The following is a 19,496-nucleotide window of genomic DNA, read 5'->3' on the forward strand; positions in this document are numbered from 1 at the left end:
AGCTAGACAGCAAACTCACAATGAGATTCAGCCAACAGCGCCATCATCCTGCCTCCTACTCCAGGCTCACTTATACTTAAGAGCTCTGTGATACATTTGACAAAAGAGATCAGTGGAAGAATGTACCCATAATTTCCAAAATCTGTAAAACTCTTGAGCCAGATTTAAAAAAAAGAAAGATGTCTGGGTGAAGTGCTGAGATTTTAGTTTAAAATTGGCATGATATGCATGTGATTTTTTTTCCATCTCCATAAGTCACTATGATATAATATCATGAACACAGGAAACTCCTGCTGTGAAAAATTTATGATTTAACAACAACTGCAGGAGAACTGGAAAATGCAAGCAAAAGGATTTCTTAATAGAACCCTTTCTGCCCCCACTATTCATTATGACAATTTTTTTCCTCCTGCATTAACAAAACAGGTGAAATAGTTAAGACAGGGCAGGTGGCAGGCTTTATGTTTAGGTGGCCATAACAGCTTACACAGCCATGCCAGGAAAGAATTGTGTAAAGGGAAGGATTCCTCCTCAACCTCCTGAGTTGCTGTGTAATGCAATTCAGACTTTGTTCCTTCCTAGAAGAATTTCTATAAACACTCCTTTTCCTTGGGTTTATGGCTGCTCTCACAGCTCCAACATTCTGACAGTATTCAATAGCTGCAGTGGAGCTCAGATGATTTGTGGTATGTCCCTGTTTTGCAGGAAAACAATGAGCTAGCAACACTAGTGAAAGCAGGACTGGTATTCAGTTAAATAGATAACTACATAGGTCAAGGGGGCAAAGAGAATAAAATCTTCTAATGTGTCAAAAAGATTGATGTTATTTGTGTGATGGTTTTGTGCTTCACAGTGATCTAACCAAAAGGATTCACAATTTAAGAAAAAAAAAATCACAAGCAGTGGCTTCTACCAGCTGAATACACTGGTACATAGTGTAGCTTATGGATACATCTCCCATATTCCTTGTACACAGATTTCTAAAAGTATTTTAAGAAGCCAGCTTTGGGGGGGGGGGGGGGGGGGGGGGGGTTGTTCTCATTGTTTTGGTTTTTGTTGGGTTTTTGTTTTAACATGCCTTCACTTATGACAAATATCCTGAGGCAAATCTCCTAAGGAAACAGAACTAGCAGAACTATAGACATTCCATCAGTGCCTCCAGTAATGATATACACTACTCTCTTTCCATGACATTCTACTTCTGCACTGATCCCAGTATGTTTTCATATGTTTATCTACACAGTGTGTCATCAGACCTGAAGACTCTATTTTAAAATTATATTCTCTTCACAATGAGAATAGATTATTTCAGGCTATTTTACATTTTCAAATTATAATCATGATGCATGAGCAGAGCATTTAAAATTGAATCTTCAAAAATCAAACCAAATTAGCTTTTAAGCAGCTAATACATTCAACATTTTAAATTCTTAGATGACCAACACCCTCTCTTTTTTCTTCGCTAAATGCTGACACAAAAAACAAAAACAAACAGAAAATAAGCAGAAGGAAATTACTTATTTCCTAAAAGAGATGTCTCCCAGTTATTTCACCAATGCACCTGGTTTAGTCCTTACACTAAACATGCTTGTTCAGCTAGAAGGAAAGATAACATTGTATAAAAATCAACCACACAAGTAAGATAGTTAAGCTCTTAGAACTACTGTCAAATGACCTTTTCACACGTTTGACAATATATGAGGAAGTTCTGTCTTGTCACCACTTAGTCATCAATTTAAAATAAAATAAAAAACTCAACCAACCAATAAAAATCTAGTTTACAAAGATCAGAACTAGTTGAACTTAGCTGTCATACAACTTAGAAATAGCATCATCTAGAAGATTCGTAATGCTAGGAGCTAAAGAAGAAGAAAAAAATAATCAGAAAAAAAAGAAAATAAAAAGATAAAGACACACTAGATTGGCATATAGGCCACAGGCAGATCTTCCCTCAATTTTTGATTACACACTGAGAGAAATACAGGCTTTGAAAGGCACAGAAATGGCTGAAAGAGATTCTGAGAGATCACTTAATCTCCCCTATCTTCATTTTCCCAGGATAAAACAGCAACATTAAACAAAAGGTTTGTTCAGACTATCCTCAAACCCCTTCTATTATGCAGATTCCACAATCTCCCTGAAGAATTTATTCCAGCACTTCAGTCTCTCTTATTGTAAAGGTATTCCTAACATGTAACCCACGTTTCCTCTCAAGCAACTCAAGCAAACTATTGCTCTGCTTTATCTACAACAAACTTTACCAAAACATTATTCCTCTGTGGATTATTTTCTAACAAACTTGAAGACCACTGCCATCAATCTCCCTCAGTCTCATTTTGACCAGACCAAAACCTCAAAACACGGTCTAACAGCCCATCTTTTGCAGTTCTACATCTTTTTTGTTTTGCTTTTGATACCAGTCACTTGGTCCTCATCTTTCTTCACAAACCCTGTCCAAAACCACACTTCACTGCAGCTGAGGGCTGATCAATGGTGGGGAGAGAGCAGCAGAATTACTTAACACAGCCTTATATAAAATGCTTCTATGATTTTAATTTATTTTTGTCTCCCAACAATGCATTGATACTTCACACCCAGAACCAATCTGTAGGTAGGCCAAAGGGGCACACATCTCCCAAATCCCTTTCTGATCTGTTGATATAGATATCATCCCAGTAAAAGAAATGTAGAACACCCCTTGCACAACCTTGGCAGGACCAAACTCAACCCTTACTCTGCTCTGAGTACTGGAGTAAAATCTCCTGCATTCAAATCTTGCCCATCTAAAAATCATGCAAAATATAAGTCTTAATCTTTCTGTAACAGTCACAAGAACAGACAAGTCTGAAAACTACATGGATTAAATAAAGGCAAGAGACAGCTGTTGAGTAATTTGACTTTTGGCTTCAATATAAAATGCCTACCTTTGCTCTTTGCAGAAACTTGGTTGCTGTTCCCTAGATCACCTCACAGCCAGTTCCCTTTTCACAAGCATTGGGAAAAATTAGACATGTCAATAAAATTAAAAATAAGATGATCCAGATTTATTTCATCCAAGATCCAATGCCTTCTCTAATGCTTAAGAGTACATCCCCAGTTGTGCACGAGGTGAGGTCTATGTGCACACATCCACCCAGTCAAGCATTTTGAGCAAGATGACAGCGTGGCAAGCTGTACTTGATTTAACATGTCTAGACAGCTGTAGAAACACATTATTGAAATGTAATTAGTTTAGCATTCCTACTTTTCATTATTTCTGTGCTTCATATTTTTGCTGCATTTGTATGATGCTATTCATGTATTTCATTAGTTAATAAAACTTAACCTTTGATATTTCATCACTTTTCAAAAAGTGCTCAGGTTTTTTGTCTTAAAGCAAACTAAAAGGCTTCCAAAAAAAAGCAAAACACAATCCACCTATCTAATATGACAGTAGCTGAAGAGAGATATGCACTTGTATTTTTGTTGCCATTCTTATTGCCACTATTGCAATTACACACACTTCTCTAGAGACCTATTTCTGACTAGCCATGTCTCTAATCTTCACATCTCTTCTTCCTTCTGTCTTGCTCAGAAGCTCGTACCACAATCTTCTCCCTGCAGTAAGAACTGAGCTCTCAGACTTCCTGATTCCATCTCACCCTTGTTTCTCTACCCTCTCTTTAAGCCCTGCTTGCTTCTTCAGCATGCTAGACAAACAGGAAAAGAAATCAATTCAAAAGAAAGTTTGATGCTTCCAGGAAGCATCAGGTAGGAAGCTTCTAGGAAGGAAGAAGGTAACTGAACAGAAAATAACTGGGAAAGTCTTTTCCCCTTCCTGATTATCCCAGGGATACAATCTCTTCCTTGCTCCCTGTCAAGGAATAGAACAGAGAATTCCACTATCTTCCTCATCACCACCTCCACCACCCTCCAAAACACTTTAAAATTTTTAGCAGTCTATTCTAGGAGAGGCAAATAACCCACTCTTCAATTATCTTAATATCAGTTGAAAATAGAGATGAGTGTGAACAGTGTACTGTTTGAAGTCATTTACTACAGCAACACTTGTTTCATTCAAGTAGGTTTCCTCGATTAATTTTAATAAATTCCAAAAAGATTTCTACTATCTGCAACAGTTTTTTTGTGTTTTGTACGGACGGCTTCACTCAAAAGTACCAAAGGAGCATATGCAGGCACAAGTGCTGAGATTGTTTAGAAAGATCTAACTGTGTTTACATGCCACAAACCCTTTGCTGATAAATTCTCTCCTTGACACAGTCTTTTAGAGCAAGAGAGGAATTCGCAGAAATTACATTCGTTTTTGTCCTGTGGAAACCCATAACGTACAAATCACAAATAGATTTGAAATCTGAAGTCTCTGCCAGCAGGTTTTATGAATCACCTTTTGTTTTCCTTGTCTTTTTGACCACTACAAGGATTCTTAATATACAATCCTCATATTGTATATATCCTATATACAATATCTTAAACTACAGCCATTCTCTTCTCCCTGGTAATGAGATACATAACTATTGTTTCCCTTCCCATAGTTGAGAGTGATCCAGAAAAAGGTACCCAACCCAAATAGAGCATGCAGTGTGGTTTGATGTCTGATGGAATGGCTTCAACTCATTTCAATAAACTTACTGGGCTATAATTCTTTTAATCTGTACTGCTTTTATTTCGTTTAAATAAATTATATTTAAACTAGACCCACAAATGGTTATGATGATAAAGAGCTAAATTTTAGCCTCGAGTTATACTCACTTACCAGTCCTAGGTCTCTTTTCCAAGGAATGAGAGAAACTGATTACATAGAGCAAGCAGAACACTGAACAGGAGTGTGCCCAACCCATCCAGAGGTAAATGCCGATGACCTAACATTGCCTATTTCAAATCCTTAGTTCAAGACTGCTTAGTTTAAGGCTCAGCCACTTTTCTTTGAAGAACTATGTGACTTCACTGCAGCTGCATTCCAGACACCACTATGACTGCTATAGCAGTCCTTGGGGAGCTTAATCCTGCAGGAGAGTTCAGCTGAGTGTACTTCTAAGGATAGGCAGGCAGTCAAGTGCTTCAGCTGCAATTTCAAATATGAATTACACAAAATATCAGCACCCATATGGCCTGTCCTTCCCAGAGTGAAGTACTTGTCCTGAAACAGAACTTCAAGCTCTTGAAGAGACTCATGCTTGAGTTCACATCAGCACTTCAGGTTTGGGGTTGGATACTACTCCAGCTGTAAGCACAGCATTAAGGTGAACAAGCCTTTTTAAGCTTCCATTCAAATTATCCAGCTTCCTAGGTACCTAAGCATACCTGGACCCAAAAAGACTTCACTTGAGTGATATGGTAACAAAGGCCCAAAAGCTGCATTTAGACACAGACATCATCTAAGGCACAGAGTTAGGGTTAGGGTCACAATTCTCATCTTGGCTGTAATAAAGCAGCAGTAACTTTACAGCCCATCACAAGCAATTTTCCACTGATGAAAGCTGCTGCAATGCACACTCTGATAATGAAGTCAACATCTTTACACACAAACTTACAACCATACAGGAGCTTTAATATTACCAGCTAAATATTATGCCATTGCCCACTTTATCAACAGGACTCTTTAACAAGGTGGTCTGAATTTGGTCTTAGACACTGAGAATGAGACTCATTGCCACCTGAAATTATGTACTCCTCTCAAATTATGCCTTTTGCCTAAGGTTATTATTTAGGCTTCTTCAACAATAATACAAATATTAGACAATAGTATAACAAGTCTCAAGCTGGAAGAGCATTTCTCAAGAAAATAAATTCTTGAGATAGAGTTTCCCCCTCCCAACATACATGACTTCCTCAAATGAGAAAAAAGTCTAAATTGCAAGAGTCAATGTTCATCATTTCTAGGAAGAATGGGGAATAAAAATTTAATTAATATTACCTTACTAAAGTATATCCACTTGACATTTCATTTCCTGAACGGAAACAACCAAAAAGCACTAGGGAAATCAACAAACTGTAAACAGTGACAAAGGACAGGACATCACGGAATTAAGTTATAAATGAATACAGCCGCCTCTGCATGTTGAATCACCATTAAAAATCTTGTCTCTCAGCAGTACATGAAGCCAAGATCTTTTTTCCCCCTAATTTTCTGAAGAGGGGAAAAATGACAACAGACATAAGGATATCACTAATTCTGAAATCTCAGCATCACAGGGTATGAACCTTTGTACAGTAATTCTTTTGTCAACATTTGTTCATTCCTTCTAGCATAGGCAATGGCACTGACAGAAGAGCACTTGCACATGAAGAAAACCAGACTCAGCTACTTGCAACAATCAGAATCAATTCTTGATATCAAAGATTTGTATTACAGCAACTCTGGAGTTAGCCAGGCTAAAGGACTTTTAATGTTTAATTGTGTGGGTTCAATAGGTCTCTATATCCACCTAAATTAACATTTTTTAAACATCATAAAGGCTTTCCCCTACAGAATTTTCTGGAAAACCTCCTCTTATCTACTTAAGAAATTTTTGGTTTTGGAGCCAATACTCTTTCATCTCAGAAGCTGAGATGCAATTGTCTCAGTCTGTGTTTTCCCCCAGCAATTACATGCTTTGAACTGATTTTAATTCTGTTTGCCAGATCACCATGTTTTTCCAACATTCTTCTTAATTCTGCTGTATATCAGTCTCTGTATTTTAAAGCATGGAGATGAGAATTCATTTTTGGGTGAATGCAACATTTAAAATAGTTTCTATAAAAGCACCAGCAGCCTTTGCCTGTCAGGCAGACATTTATTTTCTAGTGAGCTCAGGGCCATAAAATCTTTTCAGAGTCCAGAGAGAAAAATACAGTACGTTTTGGGGGGGTGCTGATTTTCTGGCCTCCTCAATTGTGAGCCCTTAATAGACACACAAATAATCATGAAGACAGCTTAGCAAGGGTATTGTTAGAATGCCTACAGCAACAGTATACTGAGTGAAATAGCTTGTATTTATACAGAGCTATTCTGTCTCCAAGGTTTCCAAAGAACTCCATAGTCTTTTACAATTGCTAAATAAACTGCATTCATTTGTTAGTTATTTTTTCAGAATTTGTCACTATTTTTTGAGGCAAAAGCAAAGTAAATGTGCTGCTTGGTTTGCTAGAGTTAGCTGCATTAATGTGAATCTTCATAACTCATTTTATACCTAGAATTTAGCCTGTTGTTTCCAAGTCTTTCTGGAATCAAAAGTAAACTTTAACTGGCTGTTACGAATCACCATATTGTTCAACAGCAGGAAGAATAATGCTCTGAAATGGTAGAGAGGAAAAGAATGCTTCACACTGAAATTGTTCTTTGAAAAGCCCCAGTGCTGTTTGACCCTGATGCTGACAGGAACAAGATTTTATCTTAAACTTTTTAGCTTGTCTCTTAAAAATCCCTTCTACTCTGGAATGAGAGCACAGCTTTGAACACACATGCATTTGAGAAAATGAAAGAAAAAAGTCCCCAATACTTATACACTTACCCCATCCCCTTGCAACTGACTATGTACAATTTTAGGAGCAATGCATGAATGTCAGTTGCCATGAGTGACTGAAGCCAATTTGACTCTACATTCCCTCCAAACAGACTATGTTGTAATCATTCAGTTACTCCTTAATGTTAATCTTCTAAGTGCTCATTCTGGTTGCACTCACCTCATTCTGGCTGGCTGTACCAGAGTGTAGCCTTAAAATCCTCCCTCACCTCCAAATTTCCCAAAACTTCTACTTGGGAATATTACCACTGGTTACCTCTAATATCCATAAATGCATTCATAGGCATAAGACACAAGGATCACAATGCAATGATCTAGTTAAGACATGCCAGAGAGAGAATTATTTTGCTGCTCATGAAGAGCAGTTCCACAAATCAATAACAAGAATGGTGGAAAGAGTATCTGACCCAGTGAAGATCACAGGGAGTTTTTCTTCCAAAGTCTGAACTTGGGTAGAATGTCAAATCATACAGATGCATTTATACGCAACACATATCATATCTCTGTGTGCACCTTTTTAAGCAGTAAAATATTTATGTCTTTTGCAGCTCTTTACCCATACTTCCTGGCAGGGAAATACTATTATTATGAAGTAAGTGTCACTTAATGAAGTCAGAATGGTGCAGTTCCACAAAAATAGCTTAAATTGGAATTTCAAAGTGACTCCTGGGGTTTGCTCAAATCAATCTCTGAAGGCATCAGTGAAGCCAGCACATGTAATTACATATTAACTTACAGAAGAGCTTCACTAAGTTACCAGTGTATTGTGCTGCCAATAGAGGAAAGCTCTTGTTATGCCAAATTTGGAACAGGGTGTTCTGTTCAGCACATCACAACTCTAAGTGCTGGTTCATTTTCTTCCACATTAAGCTTATTTCGTGTGTATAAACTTATGCAAAATATGATGTAATATAACGTAGCCACAGTTAGAGGAGTTACACAACTTTAATAGTGTTTCAGCTTCATCCTCACACAAGAACTTAAGAGTTGTCCACAGAACCATGAGCAGATCCTAAGAGTCCAAAAGCCATAGAGTCATATTTGTCCAACTTTCAGCCAACAACACATACAACTAAGACACAGTAGGGTGCTGCAAGCCCAAATTCACTAAACCTTATTTAACCTTTACTACTTAAATTCAAGACATATTTTCATTTACTACCTAAAGTAGAGACAAGTTCTCTTTAATGAATTTTATAAAGAATTTTGGTGAAGACCAAAACAACCCAACCTAGAACAAAACAACCTAGAAGAAAGTAGTTTTGTATAGTACCTAATTTTATCAACTTAACAAGTAACTTTCAATTGCAAAATTCACATACTTCTCACATTGTCTTCCTGAATAGAGAGATTAGTCTCATTTCTTTCTTATCCACTCTTCTTCCTTGGGATAACTTCATTATACAAACATATGCCTTATGCCAAATGAGTAGCTTTGCACTCCATAATAGAATTCCAGTTGTAGGTAAAGTACTCTTGAGTTTCTCTTCTGCTTTCAGTGCATTCTGTGGTTGCCTCAGTCACTAATTAATACATTTTCTCAACATGCCTCAAAAACAGGGAAGTAGTGGCATCATCATTGTGCTTATGAGGAACTGTATCCTGGTGAGAGGGTGTACAAAACTGTCTTCCACATGCAGGCAACACCAGACAATTGATTTCAGAAGCTGAAATTTCACTATTTTCAGCTCAATGGGCAAAATGCACACAGCCACTAAACACTAGCCCACAGATATCGTAGGCTGGAAAATGAAGTGTGTATTTAAATGCATTTTCTGAAGAACCATATAGCAAGCAGAAGTGGATAGAGTGAAACTGAAAACTTCCCAGCCTCTTCCTGCTGTAATAAGCAGTTCTCACAATAGCTATGTTGAAAGGAATTCCAAAAAGACTACATTTAGAATTTGTTTACTATCATATACATTTTAGACCAATAGAAACCACACAAAATTCCTCTAATTTTTTTCAGCACCACATTTATAAATCCAGAGATACAAGCACTGGTATTCAGAGGATTCATTCTCAGATGACTAGTGGTTACTATTTAACAGTGCCATTAAGGGACTAGTGGGTAATGTCTGAGGTAGTTGTACCTGAATTACTAAAAAAAATATTCCTACTGTTTTATGGACTACTAGGTTGCAAATAGAATTTTACAGCTGAAATTTCTGTGCTGCTGCCATTGCTACTACTAGAGAATTTTTCACTCTGAGGTTCCAAGTATTTAGGCAGATTACAGGAGAAGTGTGACATTATGTACTTTTAAGCAAATACTACATCCCCTGAGAATTACTCAGAGTTTGTATCCCATGGGACAAAAGTTCAAAATGCTTGACAGCAGAAATGCTACCTGCTACTGGCAGGTAACTCAATTTCACATCCCAGGGTGACTTTAAATGCTATAATTGTAACTCCAGAGGCTTGCTGAATTTTCAAGCTCTTTCAAGTTGATGTGATACATAACCTTACAGTAAAATTCAGCTTAAAAGCCAAAATTTTTAATAAGAGCACTCTACTGCATGTTCTGAACATTATCAGAGAAGTGAAACTGCTTACAAATGCACTAGAGTAAAAATTCCAGAAGGCATCTTGAATTATTGTAGTTGAAAAATGTTTAAGTGACTAAACTTAAATGTTTTTTACCCCAGTATATCCAAAAGCTCATTTGACAACACTGTGATGGGGCATTTAAACATGACTGACTTCCTATAGATCAGAAGATCCTCAGAAGCACTTGGTCATGTTTGGCAGTTTTCTTCCAGTACCCCACATCTCATTTGTTTCTACTAGGACAGACCTGTCTCTAAAGGCAACAAAAGACTGATACTTGTTCCAGGTTCACGACTACCCACTTTATATCACTGGATTTAAACAATCTACAGAGGTCCAGAAAAATCAAAACCAACTGCAGCTACAGCTAGAGAAGTAAATTTATTCTATGGGGTATATTTTTCACAATTGCCAGTCTCTGGCACAGTGTTAATGTTTTCAAGTAAAATGCATAGAAATGTTCATAAAACCCAACCAAATGAGTAGCTTTGCACTCCATGTTTATTGATTGCTATGAACTCTTGGGCAATGCCAAGTATTACCTGGCTACTCCTTCTTCTCATCACTAAAGAAATTTTACTTAATGCTACCATAAAAAAAAAAAAGTTGTGAAGCATTCGGTACTAACTTTCTGGCCTCTACTTTTTAATAAATTTATTACATTTTGCCCCTCTTCCTTTTCAAGTATCTCCATATGGCCATTACCAATTCCTCTGTTCAATGAAGTAAGAGCCTGACCCATTAAGTAAGACTATACATTTAAGAGCAATAACAAAACACCATGAGATCATCAGCCACACTCATAAATTAGCTAGACAATGAACATCAACCATAAGCATGAACTAATTCACACAGTCCATCTCTGGTCAAGACAGGACTAAGAACTGCATATTTGTGGTTATCACAGGACACCTGACATGAGGTTTCACATCCTAATCTTACCTCACAATAGTTAATTCAAACATCCCTAACATTAAATTTCAGCCTGACAGCTGAAATGTAGAACTCCATTTTTATGAAAACAAGCAGTCTTCTAATCTTCAAGTTCAGCCCAGTACCTCCAGAAACCAGAAAACCCAAACAGATATGGCTGGCCACGTTCTAGGTCTCCTGTTCAGGCCAGCAGTACATCCTCCTTGACTCTAACAATATACAGCTCGAGCTGCACTCTGTACTAGCAGATATCTAAACTGCTTCATCAGAAGTTGCTGTCCCCAACTCCCACCTCACAGATGTAGAAAACAGGTGAAACAGGTAATGGGACTGGTTTTTAGGCTGACAGAGAGCTCAGAATCAGAAATTTTGACACCATCCACACAGCTTGCCTTTTACCTCTGAGTCAACACTTAAATCATGGCTGACCTTATCAGGCCATAGAAACTCTTTTTTCTACTTGTCCTCTGGCTGTTTTAGGACTCACAAGCTTTTCAGTAAGGGTAGAATGTTTTACTAATGCACTGTTCAATAAGGGGCTTAGAATATGATAAAAACACTCCAGTCTTCAGATCCTGGTTTTCCTTCTCCTAGTCATGTCCCTCAGAGCACTGTAAGGAACAGTGGGACTCAAATAAGCTAGAAAGAGCTTGAAGTACTGGCTCCCTCGTCTTACAGCTGCATAGAGTCTTCTCCTTATGCTACCACAGAAGGAAAAAAACCAATTCACAGAATCCATCCATTTAGTGGCAGCTTGATACTTGTGAGTACCACTGAGTATACTGAAGGTAGAATGACTTAGCCTGAAAAATGTAGCCAAAAGGAAAGATTTTTTTTTTTTTTTTTTTTTTGTCAGAATCCAACCTGAAACAGTCACACCAAATACTGGAGAACTATAAAACGTGGAATTTGTAAACTCTTTGACTAGTAAGAGTCATGAGAGATGGTCACAATCCAATCCCAGTGGCCATTAATATTTTATATGAAGGAAAACAACTGCTGACTGGAAAAAAAGCAGTATTATCTCATTTACTAAAGAGACTACTGCTTGATGTTGACAGTGTGACTAAAAAAAAAAAAATAAATCTTTCTGAAACTTCTAAGAAAGGGAGATAGTGCTTTGCAAGAAGTATACTTCACCACTCTGAAAATGTTAATTGAAAGACCTCCAGCTGCCCACTGTTCTTCCCATTAGAGCCAATACTCTAATTTACCATCAACAAACTTATACTTGAAGAAAAGGAAGCAGGGAGTTGTAATTAAGTGTAAATGGACAGACCATAAAGATGTGCAATGCAGAAATGCAAATATACACAAAGGAATTCTAGGTAAAGATTTAGAAGAAAAGGCTCTTCCCTAAAACCTCAGCAGAACATAATTCTTTGTGCTACAGCAAAGGAAGTCTGTCAGGAGACTGCAAGTACCTTAAAGTCTCAATGTTAATAAGTCCATTATTCAGCTGCAGGAACTTTTCTCCAAATCAAGCCAGCAGACGTTCTGTAATACCTAACCCATAATTCATCAAGCTCTTAATCTTCTAAGCCAAAACTTGTCCTCAAGCTCTGCACACAATGGGGCATGAGCCAAGGCCACAAGCTGGGCACCTACACAATCTTTTTTTTATAAATATGAAGCAGAAACTCTCAGGCAGCTCCATACTGTGCAAAAGTTCATAAACACGTAATAAATTAAATATAGAGAAAAATAGTCACCAATGAGACCACAGCCCTGAACTCCAGCTTTCCAAAATGATATCCATCATACTGACACTGACTACACTCATAGATGTGCCTATTCTAGCAAAGCATTCACAAAGCACCCTTTTCTGAAGAAAAAACTATTATCTAAAAACAACATGATAAATTTTCAACAGCAAATCAGATTCAATTTTTTTTCTCATCCAGGAAATCTGTTTTGTTTCTGCACAAAATGCAGAATACTGGAGCATATTCTAACCTAAGAAATCTCACATATAGTTGTTTTAACCTTTCTCTCTCTTCAAGTGTTACTGCAGAAAATTTCAAGATCTTAAAAAACAACAGGGAGAGGAGGCTTTGTGGGGGGAGGGAAGGGAATATGCTTTTTGTACTCACATCGCAAAGGGGATGCAGGTTGATCCTGGCCCAGCCTCAGTGGTAATGAGCCCTCAGTGGACTGCTCTCCTGAAATCAGTTTTTTTACTGGATAATATTTGGGCTTAATCACATATTCCTGTGTTTGGCCATGATGAAGATTCATCATTAATGTCTGAGATGAAAGGGGTATCATCCTGTTTTGGAAAGAGATAGAAAAGACAGAACAATGTAAGAATTAATAAATTAGACTTAGAAGCTACTTGTAAAAAAATTGAAGACACATTCAACTGTACTCCAAATTCTCAAAATACAGTCTGGGAAACCTACTATCTTAGAAGTAAGCACCTAATTTTCCAAGCATTTAGCACCCTCATTGTCTTGTCAGCTCAAACTCCTAAGAAAGAAAGACTACAGGGATTATATAACTTTCTTTTTGACATGGCAAGAGAAATATCATGGACAGCTCAGAAAACAGGGAGGAACAAGGAAAAGTCCTGATCAAAATGAGTTGCAGCTCAAATTTGTTAACACACAGAGCTTTCCAGACAGGTCAGAGTAGCAATAATGCATTCAAACCTTCTTCTATTTCTTACAACTCTCATTCCAGAGAAGGTATATTAAGTAGAACCTAAACCCATCCGACTTTCCTCTTCTGTTCCCAGAAATCATTTTCTTCTTCACCATATCCCTTAGCAAAAGAGCAAAGCACTGCTCCTCTTCCCCTTTTTCAGATGTTTCCCACCTAATCACAAGGTTTGTGTCCCAGAGTCACATTACTTTGCCCATCCACTTTCTCTTTGCCTGCACTATTGAACATCTCTGACAAATGTCCCCTAACCACAAATGTCCCATAACCACTTGGCCTCCCTTAACACCAAAACCATTTTCCCTTCCTGTTAAACAAGAAGATTCCTTCAAGCTCAGGATTCTCTCACTGCTACCCTGACTCATATGTTTAGATTCCTCCCTATGACCTCAGCTTTTCACTGCACAAGGCCTCACCAACTTTCCGAAACAATTCCCTCCTCTCCCTATCAAAAAGTCCTTGGTTATTTAGCAACCATCAGCAGTAGGAATAATTTCTTCACTAACAAACTGGCTTCACTCTTCTTGTAATTTATAAGGCAACAGATTGGGCAGCTCTTAGCTACATGCAATGAAACTGCAAGCTGCTTTGGGGCCCCAAGGCTGAAGAATCCCACCATTTAGCAAGTAATTACAGATTTTCAAGTAACAAACCTACTAATACCATGCCTTCAAGCAGTCATAGCTAGTGCAGATCAGACTGTAATGACACACACACCTTGGAGAGTAGAATCAATTACTAGCCTAATAACAGTGGCTATCAGGACCACATCGTCCTTTGCTCAAATGAAGGCATACAGAGTGGGATGCTGTAAGCCTCCTTTACTTCATTCTCAGCTGAGAGTCTGTAACTAGTTCAGTCTTCAAAAATGGAAAAATGGGAAAAAGTTACGGGATTTGAAACAACTATCCCTCAGAGCCACAGTTCTGCAGGGTAAATAACTGTCCTCTGAGAATGTCATGAACCCTATATTATAAAGGACAGCTGAGCAGCACTTCCCCACAGAGGTGACACTGCAGAGTTTCAGCTAAGAACTTAGATGACTACTGCATTGTTTTCTGACATGTGGAGCCTGAGCCAGCCCCTATCTCCAAAGCAATGCCTAACTCCTTGGTCATGTTATTCAAGATGCTTAGTAACTGCTGTAGCCAATGGATTTGTGGTTAGAACAAACAATGGGGTTTTGTCCTACACAGATGCTCTTTTTCTCAAGCTGATCCAAGTTAACATGAGCATTCATTAATAGTGACATTCTAAGCCTCCTATGTAGAACAGAAACATAACTGCTCAGAAACACAACTGCTCATAACTGCTTGAAGTCAATATTTCTAAAACAGTACTTACACAGTCTCATTACATTCAGTACAAGTCCTTTTGCCAGACTAAGAGAAAACACTGTATTTTCTATGTTGTCTTTAGGGTTCCTACCAGAAGATAAAAGAGAGCCTTCACTGGTATTGGAGGTCAGGCTTAGAATCCAACACATTTTGATAAGAAGTATGACCACCCTCAGTCTGAGATAAAACTGAAGTTGTTGCCTTCAGTACTGCTTACATATGAATTTAATTTCTTTGAAGAAGCACTGCAATCACTCCTGCACAACCTGTTTTTTTCTAATGGGCCCCATTTGATGCCTACACATAAGGACATCCATTTCTGGTTTTGCACATAAAAGAGTGTCTATACTGAATGTAGAAGCAGGGCTTGACAGCAGAGCTCAAATATCAGATACAGATGCTGCCATTTAAGTGACTGAGTGTTTTCTGTTAAGGTTAAAATCAATTGTAAAGCATTACAGAATCCCAGAATGATTAAGCTTGGAAGGGACCACTGGTGGGGTAAAACTCTGCTCAAGCAGGGTCTTCCTAATGATTTCTGATTTGCAATCCCCTAATTACCTTTGCTGCCCTCTGCTCAAACCTGGAGCTCCACATCTCTCTTGTCCTGAGGAGCCAGAACTGGACTCAGCACTCCAGATGTGCCTCACCAGGGCTGGGCAGAGGGGCAGGATCACCTCCCTTGACCTGCTGGCACTGCTCTTCCTAATGCACCCCAGGATTCCATTGGCCTTCTTGGCCACAAGGGCTCACTGCTGGCTCATGGATGGCTTGTTGTCTACCAGGACACCCATGTCCTTCTCCAAAGAGCTGCTTTCCAGCAGGCCAGACCACAGCCTGTACTGGTAGAGGACCGTTCATTTGCCTTTGAACTTCAGACAGTTCTTCTCTGCCCATCCTCCAGCCTGTCAGGCTCCTCCTGCACAGCACCTTGGGGTATCAGCCAGAGATATCTTCTCAGTTTTGTGTCATCAGTGAACTTGCTGAGGAGGCATCTACCCCTTTATCCAGGTCATTGATGAATGAGTGAACAATATGGGACCTGGTCAAATGTTCTGCCATTCAGACAGTTCACAAACCACCTCACTGTCCACTCCTCCAGCCTGCACATCCCAAGTTTGTCTATGAGGATGTTGTTAGAGACAGTGTTGAAGAGCTTGGTGAAGTCCAGGTAGAAAATATTCACTTCTCTCCCCTCATCCATCCAGGCAGTTTTGTCACTGTAGAAGACAACTGGGTCGGTGGAGCATGATTTATCTTTAGTGAATCCATGCTGACTACTCCTGGTCACTTTTTGGTCTTCCACACACTTAAAGATGACCTCCAGAACAAAGTACTCCATTACATTTCCAGAGATTGAGGTAGTAGTTGCCTGGGGACTCCTTCTTGCCTTTTTTGAAGGCTGGGGTGACATTTGCTTTCCTCTAGTACTCAAGGACCACTTCTGACTGCCATGACCCTTCAAATATGACCATGAGTGGCCTAGCTGTGATGTCTGCCATCTCTCTCAGCCCTCATGGATGCATCCCCTTGTGGTCCATGGACTTCTGGATGTCAGGTTTGCCTAGGTGATCTCTAACACAATCCTCCTTGACAAAGCAGAAGTCTTCCTTCCACCATTCCTTTTCCCTGGTGTGCCAGGTCAGAGATTCCTAAGGGCTGCTCTTGCCAGTGAAGACTGATGGACAGAAGGCATTAAGTAATTCTGCCTTCTTTGTTTTCTCTGTTACCAGAGTTCCCACTTCATTTAAAAACAGGCCCATGTTTTCCTTAATTGCCTATTTGTTACTGATGTATTTGCTTCCTGTACTTGATATCCTCGGTCAAGTTTTTAATTCCAGATGGGCCTCAGCCTTCCTTGTTGCATTTCTGCATACTCTGACAACACCTCTGTTTATGTTTTAAGTGTTCTGTCCCTGCTTATCTCTCGCTTGTGCTTGGGTATTGACAGGAGCTCTGTTTTTATCCGTGCAAGTCTCTTGCCTGCTTTGCTCAATTTCTTTCTCATCAGGACACACCATTTTCGAGCCCGAAAAAAATAATCCTTGAATATTGACCAGCTGTCTTGGATCCCTCTTCCCTGAAGGTACATTCCAATGATACTTGTCAAAAAAAAAAAAAAGTCTCTGAAAAGGCTAAAGTTAACTCTCTGGAAGTCCAGGGTTGCAATCTTAATTGCAACCTCTTCCTTCATGTAAGATACTGAGTTCCACAATGTCCTGGTTACTGTAGCCAAGGCTGCCCCAATCTTCTCATGTTCAACAAGACTTTCCTTGTTTGTTCGTATTATGTAATTTTATTTTTATTTACCCTTTATCTTGCCACCCATCCAGCCACACTGAAGCCCAACTGTCAGCCTACCAAAGTCCATCATAACACTTGAAATTATAAAAAAACATTTTTTAAATCATGTAAAAAACCCAACAACACACCATGCCACACCAAAACCATGAACGCCCTATGCTGGAGGCTAAAATCTTAGCCTCTAGAATTTACAAAAGTTGCCTTCTCCATCCTTCTCAGGTATTATAATTTTCTTCCTTAATTTAGTTTGCATTAAATATTAATGTTAATAAATTACTGCTAAGACAGCTTTGTTTTCCAAGAGTGGCTTACTCAGTACTACACAGGAAAGCTGTAAACTTTATCAATCCAATTCTTTAAAATGGAAACACCTCCACATGATGTGCAAGTTTTTAATTTTTGTTTCAATGCAGACTAAACCATCTAATCTAAATCACCAAGTTATCTGCTTACAATAATCACACAAAACCAAAGTTAAGACTTGTCTAGACCGTTTTTCTTAAATACTTCTGCTCAGTTTGGATGAACTTGGTATACAACTGACATTAACTTAATAAACTTGACAAAAACTTTCCATTGCCAAAGCATACGCCAGGCAGATAAACAAATGTTTACCTGAACCTTCAACAAGCAAACAATATGACAAATACTAATAAGGTTACAAGAGCACTGCAGAGGAAGAAGAAACATTTTCAGCTATCATGCAAAAGAAAGCTTTCTTGCTTGATAAACCAGAGAAAGCAAGTGATGTATTAGAATAACTCTGGCAAGCAGAAATAAGATTGACAACATTTGGCATGAAAAGTACTGTCTAGACTAAACTAAGACAAATCTCACTCAGGTTGCTTTCTTTCTTTTATTTACTGTAAGCCTGATGCGCTCATGCCTGGTTCCTAGGTAGCAACATTTCAGAAAATTTTCATCGTTAACACTACTGCCTCATGTAAACACACAAATTAATTCCTTCTTCATTACCTCCTCCCAAAGTCACAATGAAAAGTCAAAAGGAAAAGAAAACCAGTATTTTCTAAAACTACGAGATAGTAAAGAAAATATGCAGACCAGTTGAAAAGGCACGGAAATAGAACTAACTCCCTACCCCCCTGTAAATTGCTAAAATTCAGTTGCTAGTTCGGCCTGACCTTTGCCAGCTGTTTGCTTCTTACACTGCTTCTCTGATATATATTTTTGAATTTTTTTTTTAAGGTACATGAAAAAGTTTAACTTCCCAGCTGATGATGAACAGATGGGATTTCTCCAAAGCCCTTTACAATATCATACCCATCATCAGTCAAGGATGGCCTGTTTCACCATGTCCTACCAGTAACCAAAGATGAAAGAGAGAAGCATTCAGCTTTTCTTTATTTTCACCATTGCAAGAGATCTGCAAAAATTGATTTTATGTGCAAACATGTATTTTTTTGTGCATATTTAAAAGTCCTGTCCCTGAAATACAGTGCAAACACTGCAAAACAAGCACTGAGACCTGGCTGTCTTACAATAACAACCCTACAATATTGCATTAATATCTTCCTTATACAACTGCCTTGATTTATATCTTTGCAATGCATTTTTTCCCCAGGCAAAACTTTGCAAAGACAGTAGTTTGGATATGATTAAATAGTTTTCAAATAATACCATCAAGTTATTAATTCCTATTTTTTTACCACTTAAGGAGTCAGAATATTATTTACAATATAAAAAAAATCTTCCTCAATTATCATCAAATTGATTTAGTTTGTAAATGAGGTACAAGAAATACAACAAATCTTAATAGATATATTTAATCTACACCAAGATATAAAGGGTAAAAAGGAATTCAAAGTTGTTTAAAAAGGTTCACACAGAAATGTGAAACATTAACTTTTATTCACAAGCACCAGTTTTGCCCCTCTTATATATAATTTCTGTGGCAAAAGCCTTGTCCAAGACACTTTCAAGGATTATCTAACTCCTTGGTGTTTCTCATAAAGCAAGCCCTGTATTTGCAGGGTCAACTAATTGTTCATTGGTTGGATCCCATTTGCCAGCATAATCTGGTGTAAGAGATGAACTAAAGCTCTGTGAAACAAAACTTTGAGACGAGCCCAACTATGACTCCATTGATGCACTTCATTTTTCACATACAACACAAACTGAAATGTGTAGACTACGAATATTCTTCCAGGTCTCTAAAGAAATACAGTGAGTTTTCCAGAATCACAAGCAA

The 19,496-nt window shown here is 38.3% G+C and overlaps 1 protein-coding gene across 7 annotated transcripts in view; it reads right to left on the minus strand.

The window, feature by feature from the left end:
• The window catches only part of LTBP1 (latent transforming growth factor beta binding protein 1), a 189,431-nt gene that overhangs the window by 127,479 nt on the left and 42,456 nt on the right, over window positions 1–19,496 (minus strand). For all 7 annotated transcript variants that reach the window (XM_059841317.1, XM_059841314.1, XM_059841319.1 and 4 more), the window contains exon 4: window positions 13,079–13,254. In XM_059841317.1, the coding sequence (XP_059697300.1) occupies window positions 13,079–13,254 (176 nt within the window). The remainder of the gene's footprint in view (window positions 1–13,078; window positions 13,255–19,496) is intronic.

This window comes from Haemorhous mexicanus, chromosome 3, assembly GCF_027477595.1.
Source record: "Haemorhous mexicanus isolate bHaeMex1 chromosome 3, bHaeMex1.pri, whole genome shotgun sequence".
In the NCBI taxonomy this organism is placed as follows: Eukaryota; Metazoa; Chordata; class Aves; order Passeriformes; family Fringillidae; genus Haemorhous; species Haemorhous mexicanus.